General features: G+C 40.8%; 1 protein-coding gene across 1 annotated transcript in view; it reads right to left on the reverse strand.

Moving 5' to 3' along the window:
* Positions 1-268: 268 nt before the first annotated feature.
* The window catches only part of ptchd4 (patched domain containing 4), an 89,753-nt gene continuing 69,511 nt past the window's right edge, over positions 269-20,510 (reverse strand). Inside the window, exon 3 of the mRNA XM_060821236.1 lies at positions 269-1,905. Coding sequence (XP_060677219.1) covers positions 269-1,905 — 1,637 coding nt within the window. The remainder of the gene's footprint in view (positions 1,906-20,510) is intronic.

Below are 20,510 nucleotides of genomic sequence, written 5' to 3' on the forward strand. Positions count from 1 at the left end.
TTCTTAAACCTTCAAATCGTGGTTCACAATTTACCATTAATTTCAGTATTTCGCTTTCATTGCACCTTTTGTGTTAGATGGAACAGGGCATTCTATTGAAACCCTATGACAGAACATTTCAATTCACCCATGCTTCCTTAGTTCTGTCCTACTGGCCAGCACAAGCTGTCAGGATTGAAGAAAGCTCAGACCTTACCAGGGAGCCAAATCACCTGTTCGGTGGGTCTGTTCTGATACCGATTTTTCCAGTGATGTTTTATTTAGGTGTTCAAACTGTGGTGACGTGATCAACCATTCCTGCATTATCGCGTATCTCCACGCATTCAATTTCCTCTTTCCTCTCCATGCGCTTTTTTTTCTTGTGCCTTTTCTTGGATGGAGGAAAAAATGTTAGAAAGACAGGTAATATAACAAAACAGTGTAGCAGTGTGCAGGTGGCTGTTAGAAGTAAGCACTTAAACAGTGTCAAGGTCAAATTTGAAGGCACAAAAACCAGGGGCATCAACCCTAAAAGAAAGCAAATATTACTCTGCAAGATGGCTGCTCCATTCCATTCTAAAGAGTTTTTGATACATTCAGTCCTGGTACGTTCTTTTTCTAATACAAATGTAAAAAGCAGAGGTGCACAGTGGTCAATGGCATAGTTCAAAGAGTAGATAAGGCACAAGATTGAGATGCTGTCCATATCTACTTTCCATAGTGTCATCAATCCAACCACACCGAACTCCATTGATGTTACGCTAAGTATCACCCAAACATTACCCAATGCATTGATAACCAAAAAAACGGTCAGCATTAGAATGATCAGGACACTAACACTGGAATTCAGGATTGGTGAGGTGATGGAGGAGCTATATCGATCCATGAAAACAAAGGTTGGATTGAACACTATGTACTTTATCCTAGAAATGAGAGAGTGTTTCCGTAAGGTTTCCAGTAAATCAACCATTTCATCGTGTATGTTCTCAGCGGTTCTAGCCACCATGTACACACGGGAGGCGATGATATCTACTTCATCTGAAGTCTTTGAAAAAATGATATCATCCACATAGTTTTGAAATTCTGGTTGCTTTAGAAATGAATTGGCTAGAATGTTGATAAATTCACTTTTGGTTAGTACCGTAATGTTGAGTTTTTTCAAATACTGTAAGTAATGTTCAATCCACGATATTCTGATGAAGCCCCTGCTGATAACTTGCAAGTCTTCCTGTATTGTTAGATTCCAGTACTCTATTGGCTCATAAATATAAAAACCTATGACTGGGCTGTAATTGCTGAAGTATTTTTGCTGGATTATTGTGAAGGAAACACTTTGTGAGTCACTTGCAAGCAAATTAATGAGATTTGATCCATTACTGATTTGTAAACATCCCATAAAGGAAAATGACACATAAATCAGGTACAGTAACACGACAAAGGGCTTGACATATGTATTAATGATCCATTCAGTGTAGTGCTCCCTCAAAAAACGCTGAATGAAATGTTTTTGATATGGATCACAGTCATGAGAACCGGACTGTTGGAATCCATCGTTCATCATAGTTTTAAACCAGACAGGCCTGGAAGCCAGGTATTCCGGTGAAGGGATTCGACAGCAAAAAATACTGTGGTAGCGATTCTGTTCCAGCTGCCCAGCAAAGACCAAGCACGAGCCATAGAAAGAAATAATATAGAAGTAGTTTACTAGAATAGTGACACACATGTTCTGACAGAAGATTTTAACAGATTCAACATTTGTAAATGGGCTTGCACCCATACCAAAGGTAATGATATAGAGAGAGCTTGTCATTGTGTATGACACCATCACATCAGAATATGCAGATGCTATTCGCTCCTTAAATGGCTGATCTTCTTTTGTTCTCCGCCATCCAGCCAGCAGTTCAAAAACCCCTTTAGTTCCATGGCCTTGCAAGAAAGTAGAATAAGAAAGCTGTTAGCATGTCACAATTCAAAATGTGTACAAGCATTTCTAATGATGTCATAAACATTAGAATCACGTGGTTAACTTAATGTTTTAGGAGCAAGTGAGGACTGCAGATGCTGGAGATCAGAGCTGAAAATGTGTTGCTGGAAAAGCGCAGCAGGTCAGGCAGCATCCAAGGAGCAGGAGAGTCGACGTTTCGGGCATGAGCCCTTCTTCAGGAATGAGCCCTCATTCCTGAAGAAGGGCTCATGCCCAAAACGTCGACTCTCCTGCTCCTTGGATGCTGCCTGACCTGCTGTGCTTTTCCAGCAACACATTTTCAGCATAACTTAATGTTTTGTCAAGCTTTAGCCAGGAATAACTAAAGAACAGAAATAAATATATTTTCCATGTCATTTTAAAACTAATGCATATAAAAAAAGCAATCTCCTTATTTTGCTTGAACTATGTAGAAAAATATAATAGAATAAAGGTAAGGGAAACAATGGAAAGAGCAAATTCTACTTCAGTAAAACAGGAACAAATTTTCAATGAATCAATCTCTCTCCAGGGTTTTGTAAAGGAAAAACGCTCATCTGCATGGGTAGCACATAATAATGCATCACATCATTATCTCAACAACATTACAGAGGAGATTTTACAAACTTGAGCTTCCAATATAGTCTACACATATCTGAAAAACATTGCTGGAATTTAAAGGGAGGGGTGTTCCATTTAATTTATAAGCTGGGGTGACCTGTAAGGCCCATTGGTGTCCCACAGAAGGTCCCAATTTGAAATCCCCTAAGGTGAGGGTGCAGATTCATATGTTTATGTTAATACTCTCTGTTAAGCATGCATTGAGTGATGAGAGAATCTCAAGCAGATGTATATAACACTGTTAATGTATTGTTCTGAAACAATGAGATATCAATCATACAACGCAGTCTGAAGGTCACCTTAAAGGAATCCTCAGGCTCAGCAGAATGAATGGAATGGCAGGCAAAAATTTCCTGGGTTATTGGAATATAAATGTACAAGTGTTTGGCATTTACAGAGGAAATATTTATCTGTTGTCTCTGCTCAGCAAATTAATATTTCCTAATTTTGTGATTCAGCTCGGGATGTATTTTCTTTTCCTGCCACTGAGCGTATTTTAGACTACTATTGTCACCATCAACCATTCTGTCCAACAAGTTTGATGTAAGTTCATTTAACCTGCCTCAAATTTCTACTCTTTGCTGAGCAAGTTAAAGGGCACTGAAAAAATGGCCACAAAATATTTTAAAAGGTGTATTCTACTTCTTTAATCAATTCCTTCTTTTCCATCCTTCCCCTAATCCATACTTTTTGGATTCACTTTCTTTGTTCCCTCCCCTTCATTTTCATTTTCCATTTCCTCTGTTGTCTTCTCTTTCTCATCTATCCCTTCTCCTACATTGACTCTCCATCCCCAAGGACAGGATGAATGAGAATTTCTCAAAGAAGATTTTAAAAAGATGTGTTTAACATAGATGTGGCAGTAAGACTAAGAGTAAAGTCAAATTTTATCTTTACTTTGGATGGTGCCCGTGGTGTGGTTGGAGATAGAAAAGGTTAGAAGCAAAAGGTTGAACATCAATTAGCAAGGTTTGGTTGGGAAATGTAGAAAAGGAGCTTTTGAAATATAAAATTCCAAGAAAAAACACTCAAATCTGCTGTAAATGATATCTGTGGTCTGAAAGGTCTTTAATATAATTGTGGAAGTGTGCAACAGATCAGTCTTAAAATTAACCTGGGTACTTGTATTGAAAGTATCTTTCTGATGTGAAAGTGAACCATAACAGGCCAATGGAAATAAAGGTAGAAAAATGGGAATCCCCATTCGAAATATTTCCATAGCATTTCAAGAGTGTCAAACTCTATTAGTAAGAATTTGAATCATCTGTAGAGATATATGAATCTAATTAATTAATTTCTAGAGACAACACTCATGCACCTTTCCCTAAACGTAATCCCAAAGCTTGTCACAAGACATAATTTTCATAAGTACTTAGTCAATTGTTTAACAAACTGGCTGTACCGTTAAAAATAAAACTTGCATGACATGACAAATTAATCTTGCTGCAGAACCCTCACTGAAAAAAAATGACAATTGCTGTATCTGAAGAGCTACAGACAAAAGGATATAGGGTTTTTTTTAAAAAAAATACAGTTTCTGATGCAATTTCAACATTTTAATGGCAGTAAAAAGGGACAGAAGACAGTTCACACTGGTTTTCTGTCTCAAAATTGATTCAGTTGATTCTCTTTATGGCCTTTCCAGTGACGATTTGTCTGCCAAGTCCTAACAGAACTTATTCAATTATATTGTAATGAGACAAATGGTCCTGCAGCTCCACATTTGCAAAATATTCCAAGTAACTTAGACATAGAGTTTACACCCTTGGTCAGCTAAATCACAAGATTTTGTGAAAGTATTGGACACATATCTGCCACATTCTGAGGAGAACCTACAGCAATGCATTGCTAGCTGGGACGACAAAAGTGAGTTTTGTAAAACAAAATTATGGCCAAGGTTTGTTCAGGCCGCTATTTGATTTTCTATGATATTAGAAGTGAGCACATGTTTTTGTGTATTCATTGATAAGCTTTATAAAATGAAATTTGAAAAGCTCATCACTGTCTAATCATGGCAAGGCATTTGGCTAGTTCAGTTGCTGGGGCAGCTCAGTTGCAATGTAGCATAATGCCAATAGCATTCCAATACTGACTGAGCTGACTATGAAGGCCCAGCCTTCTCAACCTTATCCCTTTCTTGAAGCACAAACACTCACATTTAACTCACCAGCAGTTTTCTTTAATGGGAAAGTAGACTATGGCCATTGGCACTTTCGTAATACACTGCAACAAGACAGGATGATACCGTTTAATAGAGGCACTCACCTTTCCAAGGTCCAGGGTAAAATGGATGCTATTCACATCACTTCGTGAAATCGTATCAAAATCCCCTTAAATACCTCAACGGATAGTGTTTCCATTGTCTGAATGCAGAGTTTATTTATGATGAGGAGGTACTGGTGTTGGACTGGGGTGGACAAAGTTAAAAATCACACAACACCAGCTTATAGCCCAACAGGTTTATTTGGAAGTACTGGCTTTCGAAGCACTGCTCCTTTGTCAGGTAGCTAATGTGACAGGATCGTAAGACACAGAAATCATAGCACAAGATCATAGTATTTTGCAACTGGGATTCTAAGATTTAAATATTAATGAATCAAAACCTGCAACCCATTCTAAAAGATGAAAGACTTAGCAGGAATCTAGATTTTTTTTCAATATATCGTATCAGTTGCATGACACTATAATCTTGTGTTATAAATTTTGTGTTGTGTAATCCAACTTTTCTAGCTATCTGATGAAGGAGCAGCTCTCCAAAAGCTAATACTACCAAATAAATCTGTTGGATTTTAACCTGGTGATTTAGATATGACAATGTGCAGCGGAATTCACATCAGTGAAAGATATACAGCATATTGTTGACCTGTTACTGTGATATGAACCATTCTCTAGTGGAGTATTTATGCTTGATTCATAATGCTTATGTCAGTGTATGTAACGTGAGTACTAGATGTGAAGGATTCAGAAAATGTTTATTACAGCTCCTGATATTTACATATTTCATAGTCGCAGGCACTTCAGTGTCTGGATTAATATTAAGCTATTTGATTACCTTTATTGCATGCTCTCATCAGTATGACAAGCTTCGAGAGGCCTTAGTTAAAATGTCATATGTTACGATACAGTGATGATATCATAGGTTAAATGGTAGACTGGCATGCTAACTTTGAGACAGAACACAACATTCTTCTTTTTTCAAAGATAAAAAAAATTCAAACAGATATATATGGTTGTACTTTTTCTTCCTGGTGGTGGAAACTGAATAAAGATTCATGCACCTTGTGTCTTTCACTGCGTCTCACACCTGCACACACACAACATTGGTGCTGGGGAAAAATAAGCACTTAAAAAAATGAGCAGGAGATTCAGAAGATCTCAGGCTAGACACACTTTGATCTGGCTGGTCACAGCTCATGTAAGTGCACATATAAATTAAAGGTGACTTGGTGATGGGATACCAGCCTCTGTACAGTTATTTTACATTCAACCGTAGGTTGGGGACTTCATTAGTTGAATCCACATTTACTGCCATCCTGAGTTGCCCTTGAGAAGGTACTGGTGAATTTGTTGAATAGCCATACCCACAATACTACAGGAGGGTGTTTCAGGATTTTGATCCAGAGACACTGAAAGGATGGCAAAATATTTGAAGTCAAGGGGTTGAGTGACTTTGAGGGAAACTTGCAGAAGATGATATTCCATTATACCTGTTGCCCTTGTCTCTCTAGATGGTAGTATTTGTGGGTTTGGAAGGTGTGGTCGATGGAGTCTTGATTAGTTGTTGCAGTGCATCTTCTCTTTAATACACTTATGCTACTGTGCATTGGTGTTAGCGGGAGTAGCTATTTGTGGATATGGTGCCTATCAAATAAGTTATTTTGGTGTTCAGCTTCTTGAGTGTTGTTAGAGCTGAACACCATCCAAGCAAGTGGGGAGTATTCCATCACACGCCTGACTTGTGCCTTGTTGATGGTGCACAGACTTTGAGGTGTTAAGAGGTGAGTTACCTGTTGCAAGATTCCTGGCATCTGACCTGCTCTTATAGCCACAGTGTTTGCAAGACTAGTCCAGTTAAGTTTCTGGTCAATGGTAATTGCCAAAATATTGATAGCTGGGGATACAGTGTTAGAACTGTCATTGAATGTTAAGTGGAGTTGGTTGGATTCTGTCTTGATGGAAATGGTCATTGCTTGGTAGGTTGTACAGCATGAATCTTACTTGCCTCTTGTCAGCCCAAGCCTGAATATTGTCCCAGTGTTTCTGCATTTGGATATGGGCTGCTTCAGTACTTGAAGAATTGCAAATGGTGCTGAACATTGTGCTGTCATCAGTTAGCACTTTGTACTTCTGATCTCCTGTTGCAGTGAAGGTCATGATAAAGCAACTGATGATGGTTGAGCCTAGAGCTTTGAAATCCTGCAGAGATGTCTGAGATGACTGGCTTTCAATATGCAGCGAGTGGTAAACATTGTGCTGCAACATTAATATGTATCACCCATGAAGGACTCAATAGCACTCTACAACTTGGGAAAGACTTGCTATTTGGGCAACTTCACTCTGTTCAGACAGCAGGCAATGAATTTCTTTCTCTTGGTATACAACATCTCTCTGTTGCAATGATGGACTCAAAATTGGGCGATGTCTGATATTTCACTTGCTCCATCCCGAATGAATCATGGCATGAAGAAATTCTGGACATTGATCACCCTCACAGCCAAGGGCAGTGCCAATCTTTGCCATTCTCTAACTGTGGTTCCAAGAAGTGTTCAAGTGTTGTGACTACCTTATTTGTAAAGCACAGAGGCTATTTGCATTTCTCTTGGTTTAGCTGTACAGAAGAGATGTGTTTCCAGAGACTGTTGAGGCTTCAGATGAGAACATTCCTCTCCCTTCTTACTGCCGCCTCCCTCTCGAGCATCCTGTCCATTTGTTAACTATCTCTGCACCATTTCGCTCTCTTGCTGCACTGCTAAGTGGCCTGCCACCCATTTCTAGGAGTGACTGCTATATTCAGACCCCTTAATTTCACAAATAATGCTTTTTCCACATTCAATACAAGTCAAGCAGACTTCTTCAAGTATAAGCAACTCCAAAAACATAAAAGAAGGAAAGAAAATAGATAGTAATCATACTTTACATCACCTCTCAAAAACACTTCAAATCTCAAAGTGCATCACTGCCAATGAATGACTTTTGAAATGTAGTCATTGTTAAAAATGAAATGCACAAAAATGCATACACACCTCCCACAAGCAGCATCATGGTGATGGTAGCACAATCTGTAGTTGTGATATTGAATAAGGAATAAATATTGGCTGGGACAGCAGAAATAATTTTGCAGCTTTTCTGTGAAATAGCAGTTGTGGGACTGAGGCACCATAGCTATTATAGAAATGTAGCTCAGGGAGAGATGGAGTGGCCGCTTAATGTTCTGGTATATAGATGTTACAGGAATAATGTTACAGTTGTACTTAGGGAGGATATTCCTGGGAGAAGTTCAGTTAAGTTATATGGGTGCAACTGAGAAATAAAAAAGGAATGATCATGGTTTTGAGATTGTACTACAGAACCTCACCACCCACCACCCCAAAAAAAAATAGTCAGCAGGAAATTAAGAAACAAATTTGTAAGGAGATCTCAGAAAGCTCTACGAATAATAGGGTGGTTATGGTAGGGGATTTTAACTTTCCAAACCCACACTGGGATTGCCATAATATTAAAGGCTTGGACAGAGAGAGGAATTTGTTTTGTGTTCAAGAAATGTTTTTGTGGATGGACTTACTAGAGAAGGAAAATAACTTGACCTTCTCTTGGGACATAAAGCAGGGCAAGTGACAGAGGTGTCAGTGAGAGAGAACTTTGGGGCCAAGTGATCATAATTCTATTAGTTTTAAAATAGACCTGTTCTAAAAGTTACAGCTCCAAATTGGAGTAATGCCAATTTTGATGGTATTAGATGGGAACTTTAAAAAGTTGCTTGGGGAGGCTGGTTGCTGGTAACGGGAAGGAATGGAGATTTCAGAGAGTATGTTCTTATTAGTGTGAAAGCCAAGGCTGGTACGACTAGGGAATGCTGGGTGACTAGAACAATTAAAGCTTTGATTAAGAGAAAGAAAAAGGCTTATGTATAGGGAGATGAGGTCAAGTAAATTCCTAGAGGAGTATAAACGCAGTAGGAGTATACTTAAAAGGGAAATCAGGAGGGCAAGAAGGGGACATTAGATTCTGCAAATACTATAAAGGCAAAAGAATAACTGGGGAGAGAATAGGGCCTCTTAAAAATCTGTCCATGTGTCGAACCACAAGAGACGGGTGAGATCGTAAATGAATATTTTGCATCATTATTTACTGTGTAGAAGGACATGAAAGCTAAGAAACATGGGAAAATAAATAGCAATGTCTTGAAGAGTGTCCATATTATAGAAGATGAGGAGCTGGAGGTCCTATAAAGTATAAAGATAGAAAAATCCTTCGGACCTGATCAGGTGTTTTCCTAAACTTTATGGGAAGCTGGGGAAGAGATTGCTGGGTCCCTTGCTGAGATATTTGTCTCATCAATACCCATGTGAGAAGTTACAGCGAGAATGCAGAACCTCACTGGTATGGATTGCTACCTGAATCATGTGCAAATTGGCATAGGATGAATAAGATTAGAGAAGTGAAGGTGTGACTCAAAGACTGGTGTGGGAGAAAAGGTGAGTCCTGCATTAGGTGATAAAGTTTTTAAATTATAGGTTCTGGGACAGTACAGTACAGAGATGATGTGGTTTTTTTCTATCTGAGTTCTGCAACTTAGGAATTTTCTGCCTCAGAAGGCAGTGGAGACATAGAAATTGAATACTTTTAAGGTGGAAATCAGGAAAATCAAAGGTGTTTCAGTTTAGATGAGAAGGTGGAATTCAAAACACAAACTGCTCAAACGTAATCTTATTGGAGGGCTGAATCATCTGTTTCTGCTTCTAATTCATATGTACATGTGGTAAAGACACTAACTTGGTACTAAAGCAGCTCTCACAGTGTCAGAAGTGCCAATGATATGGAACCCAAATTTGTATCCTATCAGTAGTGAAAAAGGAGTGTATCTTATAGAGGTCTACTGGACTGCATGCCAAAGAAGTCAATTTGTGTGTTCCCCAACCAGAAACCTTGGATAAACTTGCAAAACCAGTGCCTACTGAAGACCAGGCATGCAGCATTTAGTACTATGCAAGCAGAACGCGCACTTAGATCTTGTACGGCCGAGCTGGCGGAGGTATTCACAGACATCTTCAGCCTCTCCCTCCTACAAACCAAAGTCCTCAACTGGTTAAAAAAGACCAGCATCATTCCAGTACCAAAGAAAGCGCATGAAATGTACCTCAATGACTACTGCCCAGTGGCTGTGACCTCCATAATCATGAAGTGCTTCAAGAGGCTGGTCATGGCCCACATCAATTCTAGTCTCCCAGCTGCCTCTATTCCCTGCAATTTGCCTACTGACATAATGGGGCCACAGCGGATGCCATTTCCTTAGCCCTGCACTCAATCCTGAAACATTTGGATAACAAGGACACCCACGTCAGATTCCTGCTCATCAACTACTTCTCCACCTTCAGCACCGTTATCTCCTCCAGACTGATCTCAAAACTCCAAGACCTTGGTCTGGGCTCCTTCATAGAACATAGAACATAGAAGGATACAGCGCAGTACAGGCCCTTCGGCCCTCGATGTTGCGCCGACCGAATCCTACCTAACCTATACTAGCCCAATAACTTCCAAATGCCTATCCAATGCCCGCTTAAATGACCATAAAGAAGGAGAGTTCACCACTGATACGGGCAGGGCATTCCATGAACTCACAACCCGCTGTGTGAAGAATCTACCCCTAACATCTGTCCTATACCTACCACCCCTTAATTTAAAGCTATGTCCCCTAGTAACACCTGACTCCATTAGCGGTGAAAGGTTCTTAGTATCTACCCTATCTAAACCCCTAATCATCTTATACACTTCTATCAGATCTCCCCTAAACCTTCTCTTCTCCAATGAGAACAGCCCCAAGTGCCTCAGCCTTTCCTCATAAGATTTTCCTACCATTCCAGGCAACATCCTGGTAAACCTCCTCTGCACTCGTTCTAAAGCTTCCACATCCTTCCTATAGTATGGCGACCAAAACTGCACACAATACTCCAGATGAGGCCTCACCAGAGTCTTATACAACTGCAACATGACCTCAGGACTCCGGAACTCAATTCCTCTGCCAATAAAGCCCAGTACACCATATGCCTTCCTCACAGCACTATTTACCTGGGTGGCAACTTTCAGAGATCTGTGTACATGGACACCAAGATCCCTCTGCTCATCCACACTACCAAGTAGCCTACCATTAGCCCAGTAATCCATCATCTTGTTATTCCTACCAAAGTGAACGACTTCGCACTTAGCTACATTGAATTCCATTTGCCACATTTCCGCCCAGCTCTGCAACTTATCTATATCCCGCTGTAACCTACCACTTCCTTCCTCACTATCCACAACTCCACCGACTTTTGTGTCATCCGCAAACTTGCTTACCCAGCTTTCAAGTCCTTCCTCTAGATCATTTATAAAGATAACAAAAAGCAATGGTCCCAAAACAGATCCTTGTGGTACACCGCTAGTAACTGCGCTCCAAGATGAACATAATCCATCAACTACTACCCTCTGTCTCCTTCCAGCCAGCCAATTCCTAATCCAAACCTCTAATGTATCCTCAATGCCATACCTCCGAAGTTTTAGCATTAGCCTACCATGGGGAACCTTATCGAACGCCTTACTAAAATCCATATACACAACATCTACTGCTTTACCCTCGTCCACTTCCTTAGTCACCTTCTCAAAGAACTCAATAAGGTTTGTGAGGCACGACCTGCCCTTCACAAAACCATGCTGGCTATCCCTGATCACGTTATTCCTACCCAGATGTTCATAAATCTTATCCCTTACCATTCTCTCTAAGACTTTGCCCACCACTGAAGTCAGACTCACTGGCCTATAGTTACTAGGGCTATCCCTACTCCCTTTCTTGAACAATGGGACCACATTCGCTATCCTCCAGTCCTCTGGTACTATTCCCGTTGACAATGACGACATAAAAATCCAGGCCAATGGCTCTGCTATCTCCTCCCTAGCTTCCCATAGGATCCTGGGGTAAATGCCATCAGGCCCACGAGACTTATCTATATTCATCCTTTCCAATATTCCCAAAACCTCTTCCCTGCATATTTCCAGGGCATCCATTCTAATTATTTGTGATTCCATATTCACATCAGCAACAGTGTCCTGTTCCTGAGTGAATACTGATGAAAAGTACTGATTTAATGTCTCTCCAATCTCCTCCGCCGCCACACACAACTTCCCACTACTATCCTTGACTGGACCGATACCTACCCTAGTCATCCTTTTATTCTTGACATACCTATAGAAAGCCTTTGGGTTTTCCCTAATCCTACCAGCTAAAGACTTTTCATGTCCCCTTCTCGCTTCTCTTAGCTCCCTCTTTAGCTCCTTCCTGGCTACCTTATAACTCTCAATCGCCCCTACTGAACCTTCACGCCTCATCTTTACATATGCCGCCTTCTTCCCTTTCACAAGGGACTCCAATTCCTTACTAAACCACGGCTGCCTCACAAGGCCCTTTACACCATGCCTGACTGGTACATACCTATCGAGGACACGCAGTAGCTGCTCCTTGAACAATCCCCACATCTCATTAGTGTTCTTCTCTTGAAGCCTGTCTTTCCAATCCACACATCCTAAGTCATGCCTCACCGCATCATAATTTCCCTGCCCCCAGCTATAGCTCTTGCCCTGCGGCGCACGATTATCCCTCTTCATCACTACATTATTCCTCTGCAACTGGATACTCAGCTTCCTAACCCACAAACTGCAATCAGTGAAGATAGACAACTGCACCTTTTCCATGATAATCCTCAACACTGGAGCCCCCCAAGGATGCGTTCTCAGCTCCCTACTGTACTCCCTGTACACTCACAGCTGTGTAGCCAAATTCCAAATGAATGCCATCCACAAGTTTACTGATGACACCACCGTGGTAGGACAGACATCAACAACGATGAGTCAGAATACAGAAAGGAGATACATGACTTGGTGATATGGTGCAATAACAACAACCTCTCTCTCAATGTTGATAAAACAAAATGCCTAATCATTGACTTCACAATGAAAGGAGGAGAACAGGCCCCCATCTACATCAGCAGAGTGGAGCTTAAGAGCATTGACAGCATTAAGTTCCTAGGAGTGACAATGACCGACAGCCTGTCTTAGACTTCCCAAGTAGATGCAATGGTCAAGAAGGCAAAACAACACCTCTTTTTCCTCATGCAGCTCAGGAAATTTGGCATGTCCATAATGACCTCACCAACTTTTACAGATGCACCATTGAAAGCATATTGTCTGGGTGCATGAAGGCCTGGTACGGCATCTGCTCTGCCCTTGACTGTGAGAAGCAACCGAAGGTTGTGGGCACAGCCCAGACCATCACAGAAGTGAACCTCCCACCCGTGGACTCCATTTACACTTCTCATTGCTGCAGAAAGGCTGCCAACATCATCAAAGTCACCTCTCGCCCAGGTAATATGCTCCTAAACCTCTTCCATCAGGCAGAAGATACAGAAGCTTGAACACACGCACCAAGAGGTTCAAGAACAGCTTCCTCCCTACTGTTATTAAACTGATGAATGGACCTCTCTAACTTTAAATAATACTGATCTTATTAATGTTGATCTTGCTTTGTGCACCTCCTGTGCAATGTAATTTGTATGCCTCACTCTGTCCAAGCTCCCTGTGACCAGTATGTGCTTACTTACTGTGATCTGCCTGTACTGCTCACAAACAAAGCTTTTCACTGTACTATTTGACAATAAATCAAATCAAAACAGATAAAGGTTCTGAGGCCAACAAATCTGCGCCGGTTAAAAACAACCATCAAGCTATTCTAATCCTATTTTACAGCACTCGGCCCATAGCCTTGCATGCCTTCGCATCACAAGTATATGTCTAAATACTGTGTAAATGTTATGATGTTTTCAGCCTCTATCATCCTTGTCAGTGCTTTGTTGAACATGGAGTAATCCATCAGGCATCAGCTGAGGATTGCATATTTTCTTGTCTGAAAGCTGAGTCCTTCCTCACCACTTCCTTGTGAAGTAATACTTAAATATCTATTCACATTTGTTTAGCAAAAGGAAATAATGGAAATACCTATAGATTAATTCTACACAAGATGTACCACTTGCTTCATTTGTTTGATATATTACAAATGAACTACTGCTATTGTATAGAATAATTCATTCAATATGAAACCTGATCAATAACCGACATCGAAACTCATTCCTTTGCCCACACTGAATTGCTGCCATACCTTAACCAGACTTTGTTTAAGTTTAGACCAGTGCTCATAAATAAATGATGAGCTGTTTTTATGGCTTTACCTCAGCTTCTGTGAAATTAAAGGTTGCTATGTGACAAAGTATCCCATTTACAGTAATAGCTATATTCATGAATCTACTGAAAACATGAATTACATCACCATTTGTGTCATACTTAGTTCTGACACCAAATCAAGTACTGCGACACAGGACGATTATTGATCATTTCTTCACTGGCAACTCTCTGAGTAAATTCTCAATTAAGTTTAGCCGATACAAAAACATATGGTGCTTTTACTTCCATTACTTTCTCACTAAGGTCCATCAAGGGGATTTTACTTTTGTTAATCAGCACATAAGGTTCAGTGCAAATGATTTCAAATATTTTAAAATAACATCCTACTGACCATTGGCATTAATAATAAGTGTGTTTTAATTCTTTCATCCATCACCCAAGTGATTTCACATGTATACCTATGAGCTAACATTTCAGTGAAAGTAAGCCCTTGAGCCAAGGCTAGATGACAGATTCCAAATTGTCCCACTCTTGTCGTAAACCTGATCTTAATAGTGCAAAGTCATTGACAAAGTGTCAAGTAAGCAGAGTTGTGTTTGACTGTGCATACATATTGTCATATTAAAGAGGTTTTTGATAATATCAACCTGTCAATGATTCCTCTGACGAAATGGGCAGAACATAATATTATGTAGAATGCAATTCTGCCCTTGGCACTTACAAACTAGAAGGAAGCTAGATGCTGGAATGGCTGTTTTCTTCCTGACTCCTTTCAATTCAGTAAGAGTAGGGAAGGTTGAGGACAACCTTCCTGTCCGGAGAACTAATTGAGCCCCTAAATAGCCAACTAATAGCCACTTAACGGCTTCATTCTGACACCTTTGTAACCTAACCATGCCAGGAGGCCAAATGCCATGGAGAAGGCCAACTGTCGAAGCTGATCACTACCTTTTGGGGTCTGGGGACCTGCATGATCAAGCACTCGGTGATCCATGTTGTGTCAACTCAACAACAATGATAGCCTGTTGTATACCTCTCCCTTCCCTCAATAATGAGACTCATTTCCCCTTTGAGGCCAGCTCAAACCTTTCATCATTCTGGAACCTCCCCCATTGTTGCTAGTTTCATCCTTCAGTACTGGCTACTGTTCTGGTGCCATCTATTTAACCATCAACATTTAGAGACAGGATATCTGCTCTTAAAAGTATGGAAGCTCAACACCATGCAGCTAACTGCGTTTAATCAACCAATGGACATCATCAAACTGACCTGCCTTCCTCTCTTGGTCTTGGTCATGGTCATCTAGTCTGTCACTGTAGATCTATCATATGGCCTTTCTGGACCCAATGTTGGAGACTTAGGTAATTAGCATAGCCTGGATGCAAGTCCATGTAATGGGGGGGCCTTATATTGGAAATTATCAGCTGGAACAATGCCTGAATACAGAAAGCTCCATGTCATTCTATAGCAAAATAGTGATATTTGGGTCAGCAAGGATCCTAGTCAGAAAAAATTCTGGGTAATTTTTGAGTTTTCAGGTACCTTGTGATCTAAGATTGATCATCCAGCCCTCTCATGGAAATCTGTGCCTTCCCTGCTCCTAGTCCCTTGAGCAACCTGACTGGATGGCCCTGGGCAAGAGCTGCCCAGACCCCTGACAGGAGGCTGCACATTTCCCTGACTGCATTAGTCATTTCCTGTCAACCCTCTCCCCTGGACTGGTCACTATGAAGCCACAGGACTGACTGTGATCCACTTCCTGGACTGCAGAGGCATAGATTTCCTGACTGAAGTAACCCTGACCAGAAGCCTGACCATGGCTTAGCCCTTGGATTGAGAGTGGAGGTTGTCATTGACTTAATGTACTGACACCCCTGAGTAATGGGTGTCTTTGTGGATTTTGTTAAAGACTACTCCCCTTAGACTTTGAGACATAGCTGCTTGCTTGCTGCACATACAGTGGATTTTTTTTTGTAAGTTGCTAGCACATGCTGCTGGCTTGAGATTGACGTGGTACACTGCTGTACTGCAAAATATAAGGCCCTGGACTGATGACTGTTGACCAGCAAAGCTCACTGCCTGACTGTGTGCCAGCACTAATTGACACAACAAGGCCAGGCATAGATGGTGTGAGCTTCAGCCACATGTTAACTGAGCAAGCAGTGAGAGAGTAAGTGAGCAGTCACCAGATGCAGCCTGGTCCAATTCATGAGCTGGCTGCCTGTACCTGTGCTCAAAGTGTTCTTTCTGCAGTCTTCAAATGCTATTTGTTGGTGTCTCCTACAATGTACGTCTGTGTTTCCAGAGTGTATAGTCATCCTCAAAGTTTGCAGTGAAACTTTATGTCATAGGCTGTGTCACGGCCACTAACACAATACAGAGAACTGCTTTGTCCATTGGGCTTGGAAGATACAGGTTTTGCTATCTTTGTTTTCGTTGTGGGCAACCCTGTCCTTCAGGAGAGAAGGAGAACTGTTAGTTACGTAGACTATAGTGTTTGCGTGATATGTTTGGCGTAGCTGATTGCTTGGAAGGTATGTGACCGTAATGAGAAATATGTGTGAAATTGATACCATTAATGGTGTATGATGGCGAAAGTGAATATTTTAATGTTAAAATTGAATCTGGTTGTCAGGGACTCCTATGCGGTGAGTTTTCAGAGTGTGAGCATTGGAGTGATGTGAGAGACTGTAAAACAGTGGGTAGGTGTCATGTCAGGTTTCATTCACTGGCCTGGGCCATTTAGTACATAGAACACAGAACATTGCAGTGCGGTACATGTCCTTTGGCTATCAATGTTGCACTGACCTGTGGAACTAATCTGAAGTATATCTATCCTATATTATTTCATTTTCGTCCATATGTTTATCCAATGACCATTTAAATGCCCTTAAAGTTGTCGAGTCTACTATTTATTTGAGGTCATTAGGCTTCTTGAAATGCTTTTGCCAAGTCCTTGGGGCCAGAATGAGGAAAAGATGTAAAAGCACGTGCTCCAACTGTGGTTTGACTGTAGATTTATGAAGCTAATCGCCCATTGTGGTTCCATGGCATTGCTCCCCTTATCACAGAGAGACTAGGGAATGGGGTGAGCTGGGGGTGGTGCTAATGTTAAAATTAGAGCTAGGGAATTCAAAGGTGATGTCAACAAGCGCTACTTCAGACAAAGTGCAGTGGAAACCTGAAATTCCCCGAAAAGTCAGCTGAGACTCATGCCTGAATCTCTTGAAGACTAGGAATCAATATTTATTTCTCCTACTTTTATTGCACGACAGATGAGCTCTGAGTTTCTGTCCTGGACTTCTAGAATGCAAAGCCAACCTTTAAACCCGACTGTTCCCCTGCAGGGCAGGGTTGTTGGAAGATACCAAGTCATGTCTTTTTTTTAACAGCACTAGCTGTTAAAAGTTAAATGTCCCAAGGCTTGAGTTATTAGAGCTATTTCCAGCTCTGTTTCACAATAAATATTTTTTAAAATAGTGGCTACAATGATTCATTATCATCTGGCCAGCTTTTGTTTATTGTTGATACCCATTCATCTTAACACTGTTCACCACCTCTCATCCCCTGACAGTGTTCATCCCATCCCTCACACCCACCGAATCATTGTATTGGCATTGTGCAGAATCAAACAATGTTCAGATACTGTGTCTACTCCAACTTCCTGAATGAATACTGTAACTTAACGCTTTTCTCCTGCTTTTCCCCATAATCCTGAATATGGTTAACACCTGATGCCCTCTCGAAAGTTTCAAGTGAACCTGCTTCCAGCACATTTCCAGACAGTGCATTCCAAACCCAAACCACTTGCTGGGTGAAACAGTGTTTCACTTCTTTTGCAAATTACTTTTACCCACATCCTTCTGTTCTCAGAGGGAACAGTTACTTCCCAGGTACTCTGTCCAACCCACCCATGATTTTGAAAACTTCCTTTAATTCTTCTCTGAATCTTCCCCTCACTAAAGAAAGTAGTCCCAGCTTATCCAATTGATCTTCATAACTGACATTTCTCATCCCCAGAGCCATTTTCATGAAGTACTTCTGCACTTTCCCCCATGCATTTGCATCCTTCCTAAAGTGCTCAGAATTGTACACAACACTCCAGCTGATGCTTAGCTAGTGTTTTATAAATGTTTAACATTGCTGTCCCTATTAATGAAGCCTAAGATACTGAATATGTGATTAACTGTTTGCTCTACCTATCCTGCCACCTGTACTGTATGAATACATCCAGATCATTCAGTTCCCGCATAACCTTTAGGATTGTGCCTTTTCTTTTACTGTATTTCGGTAATCTTTCTACTAAAATGGTACCCCTCACACTTAACTGCATTGAACTTCATCTGCACCTATCGCCTACTATACTAACTTATCAATGTCCTTTTGTAGTTGTACACTGCCTTTTTCACAGTTTACATTCCTTCCAGTTTTGTATCATCTGTATACTTGGAAATTCTTGCCAAATTTCATCAGAAACCCTCTTTATTGAGTCCAAAAAATAGCCGTTAACTATTACTCTTTTTCCTATAGCTCAACCAATTTTGTATCCTCTGTTCTCTTGTTCTTGTGTTCTCTTATGTATCCACATTTTCATTGTTGCATTTCTTTGATGAATTCTCACCCTCGACAGTGGTCCCCCCACAATGCCTGACAGTGTTCTCCTTCCTTCACTCCTCAATAGTGTTCACCTTGCCCCCGTTCTCAGCACAACCTCCTCAACTATCAATAATGTTCTCACCCTCCATTACCTCCAACAGTACACACTCCTTTCCTCGCCCACAACAGTGATCACCATCCTCATTTATACCTCAACAATATTTAACCCCAATAATATTTCCCCTCCCTTCCTCAGTCCCCAACAGTGTTTCACAACTCTCCTTTCCCCCTGTCAGCACTGCCTTCTCTCTCACTCCCTTCATTTAAGACATCCAATGGACAAATACCATAGAGTGTAAATCAAATGTGTTTCTTTTCTAAATGATACTTAGTGAGAAATGGTAGAGAAATTCATTTGTGTTGTGCCACTTCTAGTTCCACGCAGCACTAGGTCAGATCTCCTGGGGTAGGCAGCATTCAGGCCATTGCTTGACCTGATATTTTTGAAGTCTGCATGGCATTCCTCAGTTATAACTATTATACATACTCAGGACAACAGTCTTCTTTATACTGTGTATTTACTGAACTGAATTTAATATAGCAACCAGTACTAAGTCCCTTACGATGTAATTATGGCAAGCCAGGAAACACATTAGTTATAGTATTACATTTCATTTCAAATATCCCCTGTTTCATGCAAAATTTAAAAATTAGATGCATTATCATTTACATTGCAAATTACTCAAGCTATCCATTATGCACACATCTGTTCTCATACATGAGTAGTTTGTTATTCTTGTCAGTTTTTGCATATGTATTGCACACATAGCCTTTACAATGTGCCATTTTCTTAATGGTACGCATTGTTGTTAGATTGCCTGCTGGGTACAGTTCCTTCTGCAGGAAATGTCATTCCTATGTCACTTATTGCTGCAATAATTGTTGTTCCATTTCCAGTGTTGAGATGCTGTGGACCTCTAGGCATGATAGTTGATCTGTGATCTGCAGAGTCTCTAAGCTCACATCTTCCTCATTGGCTGCCTGTAGTGAAGGAGCAGCTTCTTCGGTTGCGGGTATGTGCCTACAACAGTATATCTGGTCTAACTCCACCATAGATGATCAAAGTTACAACTACTCTGCAACTTGCGCTGACTCTTGTCAGAGCGCTGAAGATCTATCCCCCTTTTCAGCTGGTTCATGCTCAACTCCTGCATTTCACTTTACTCTGGTCACTTGTGCCTATTAGGGTTAAGCAGCCTTTCTTACTTTTGGATGAATAGTTTAAGCAAAATTAATGTGACATTAGTTTTTTGTACCGTCTCCTTTTTGTGTGTTAATTAGGCACATTTTTTCTAATCAGTAGTTGCCTTGGATTTGTCTGTACTGGATTTGCCTGTTTTCTTTATGATTCCCTTGATAATTTTCACTGCCACCTCAGACTTTCCATTTGTTTGGAGATAGGGTGGAGATGATAACGCAGCTGAATTCTTCACTCATGAATGAGCCATTATCGCTCAGAACAATGTCTGCAATGTTGTAACAAGTCAGGTGTATTTTCTGGCATTAAACAGGTCTGTGTTGTCAGCTGGTCTATCTCCCAGTTTGAGATTAATAATTTACAGTAACAAAAAAATCAGTGCCTTCAAGATTGGAGAGGTACACTCCCAGCTTCAATCTGGTTTGACTGGACTATTATGCACTAGTAAAAGTTGTCTGGCTTGCTTAACTTTGTGCAGCATACATGCAGTGGATTGGTTGATGTGATCATTGTTTTTATTGCTCATGCTGACCAATGAACACTTAGATTCATAGAGGTACACAGCACAGAAACAGACCCTTCGATCCAACTATTGGCTTCCTTAGACTTTATTCTGTTTCTTCATGGTCTGCATAGAAATACTCAGCATCTGTTTTCTCAACTCCTTGA

Source organism: Hemiscyllium ocellatum, chromosome 3 (genome assembly GCF_020745735.1).
Source record: "Hemiscyllium ocellatum isolate sHemOce1 chromosome 3, sHemOce1.pat.X.cur, whole genome shotgun sequence".
In the NCBI taxonomy this organism is placed as follows: domain Eukaryota; kingdom Metazoa; phylum Chordata; class Chondrichthyes; order Orectolobiformes; family Hemiscylliidae; genus Hemiscyllium; species Hemiscyllium ocellatum.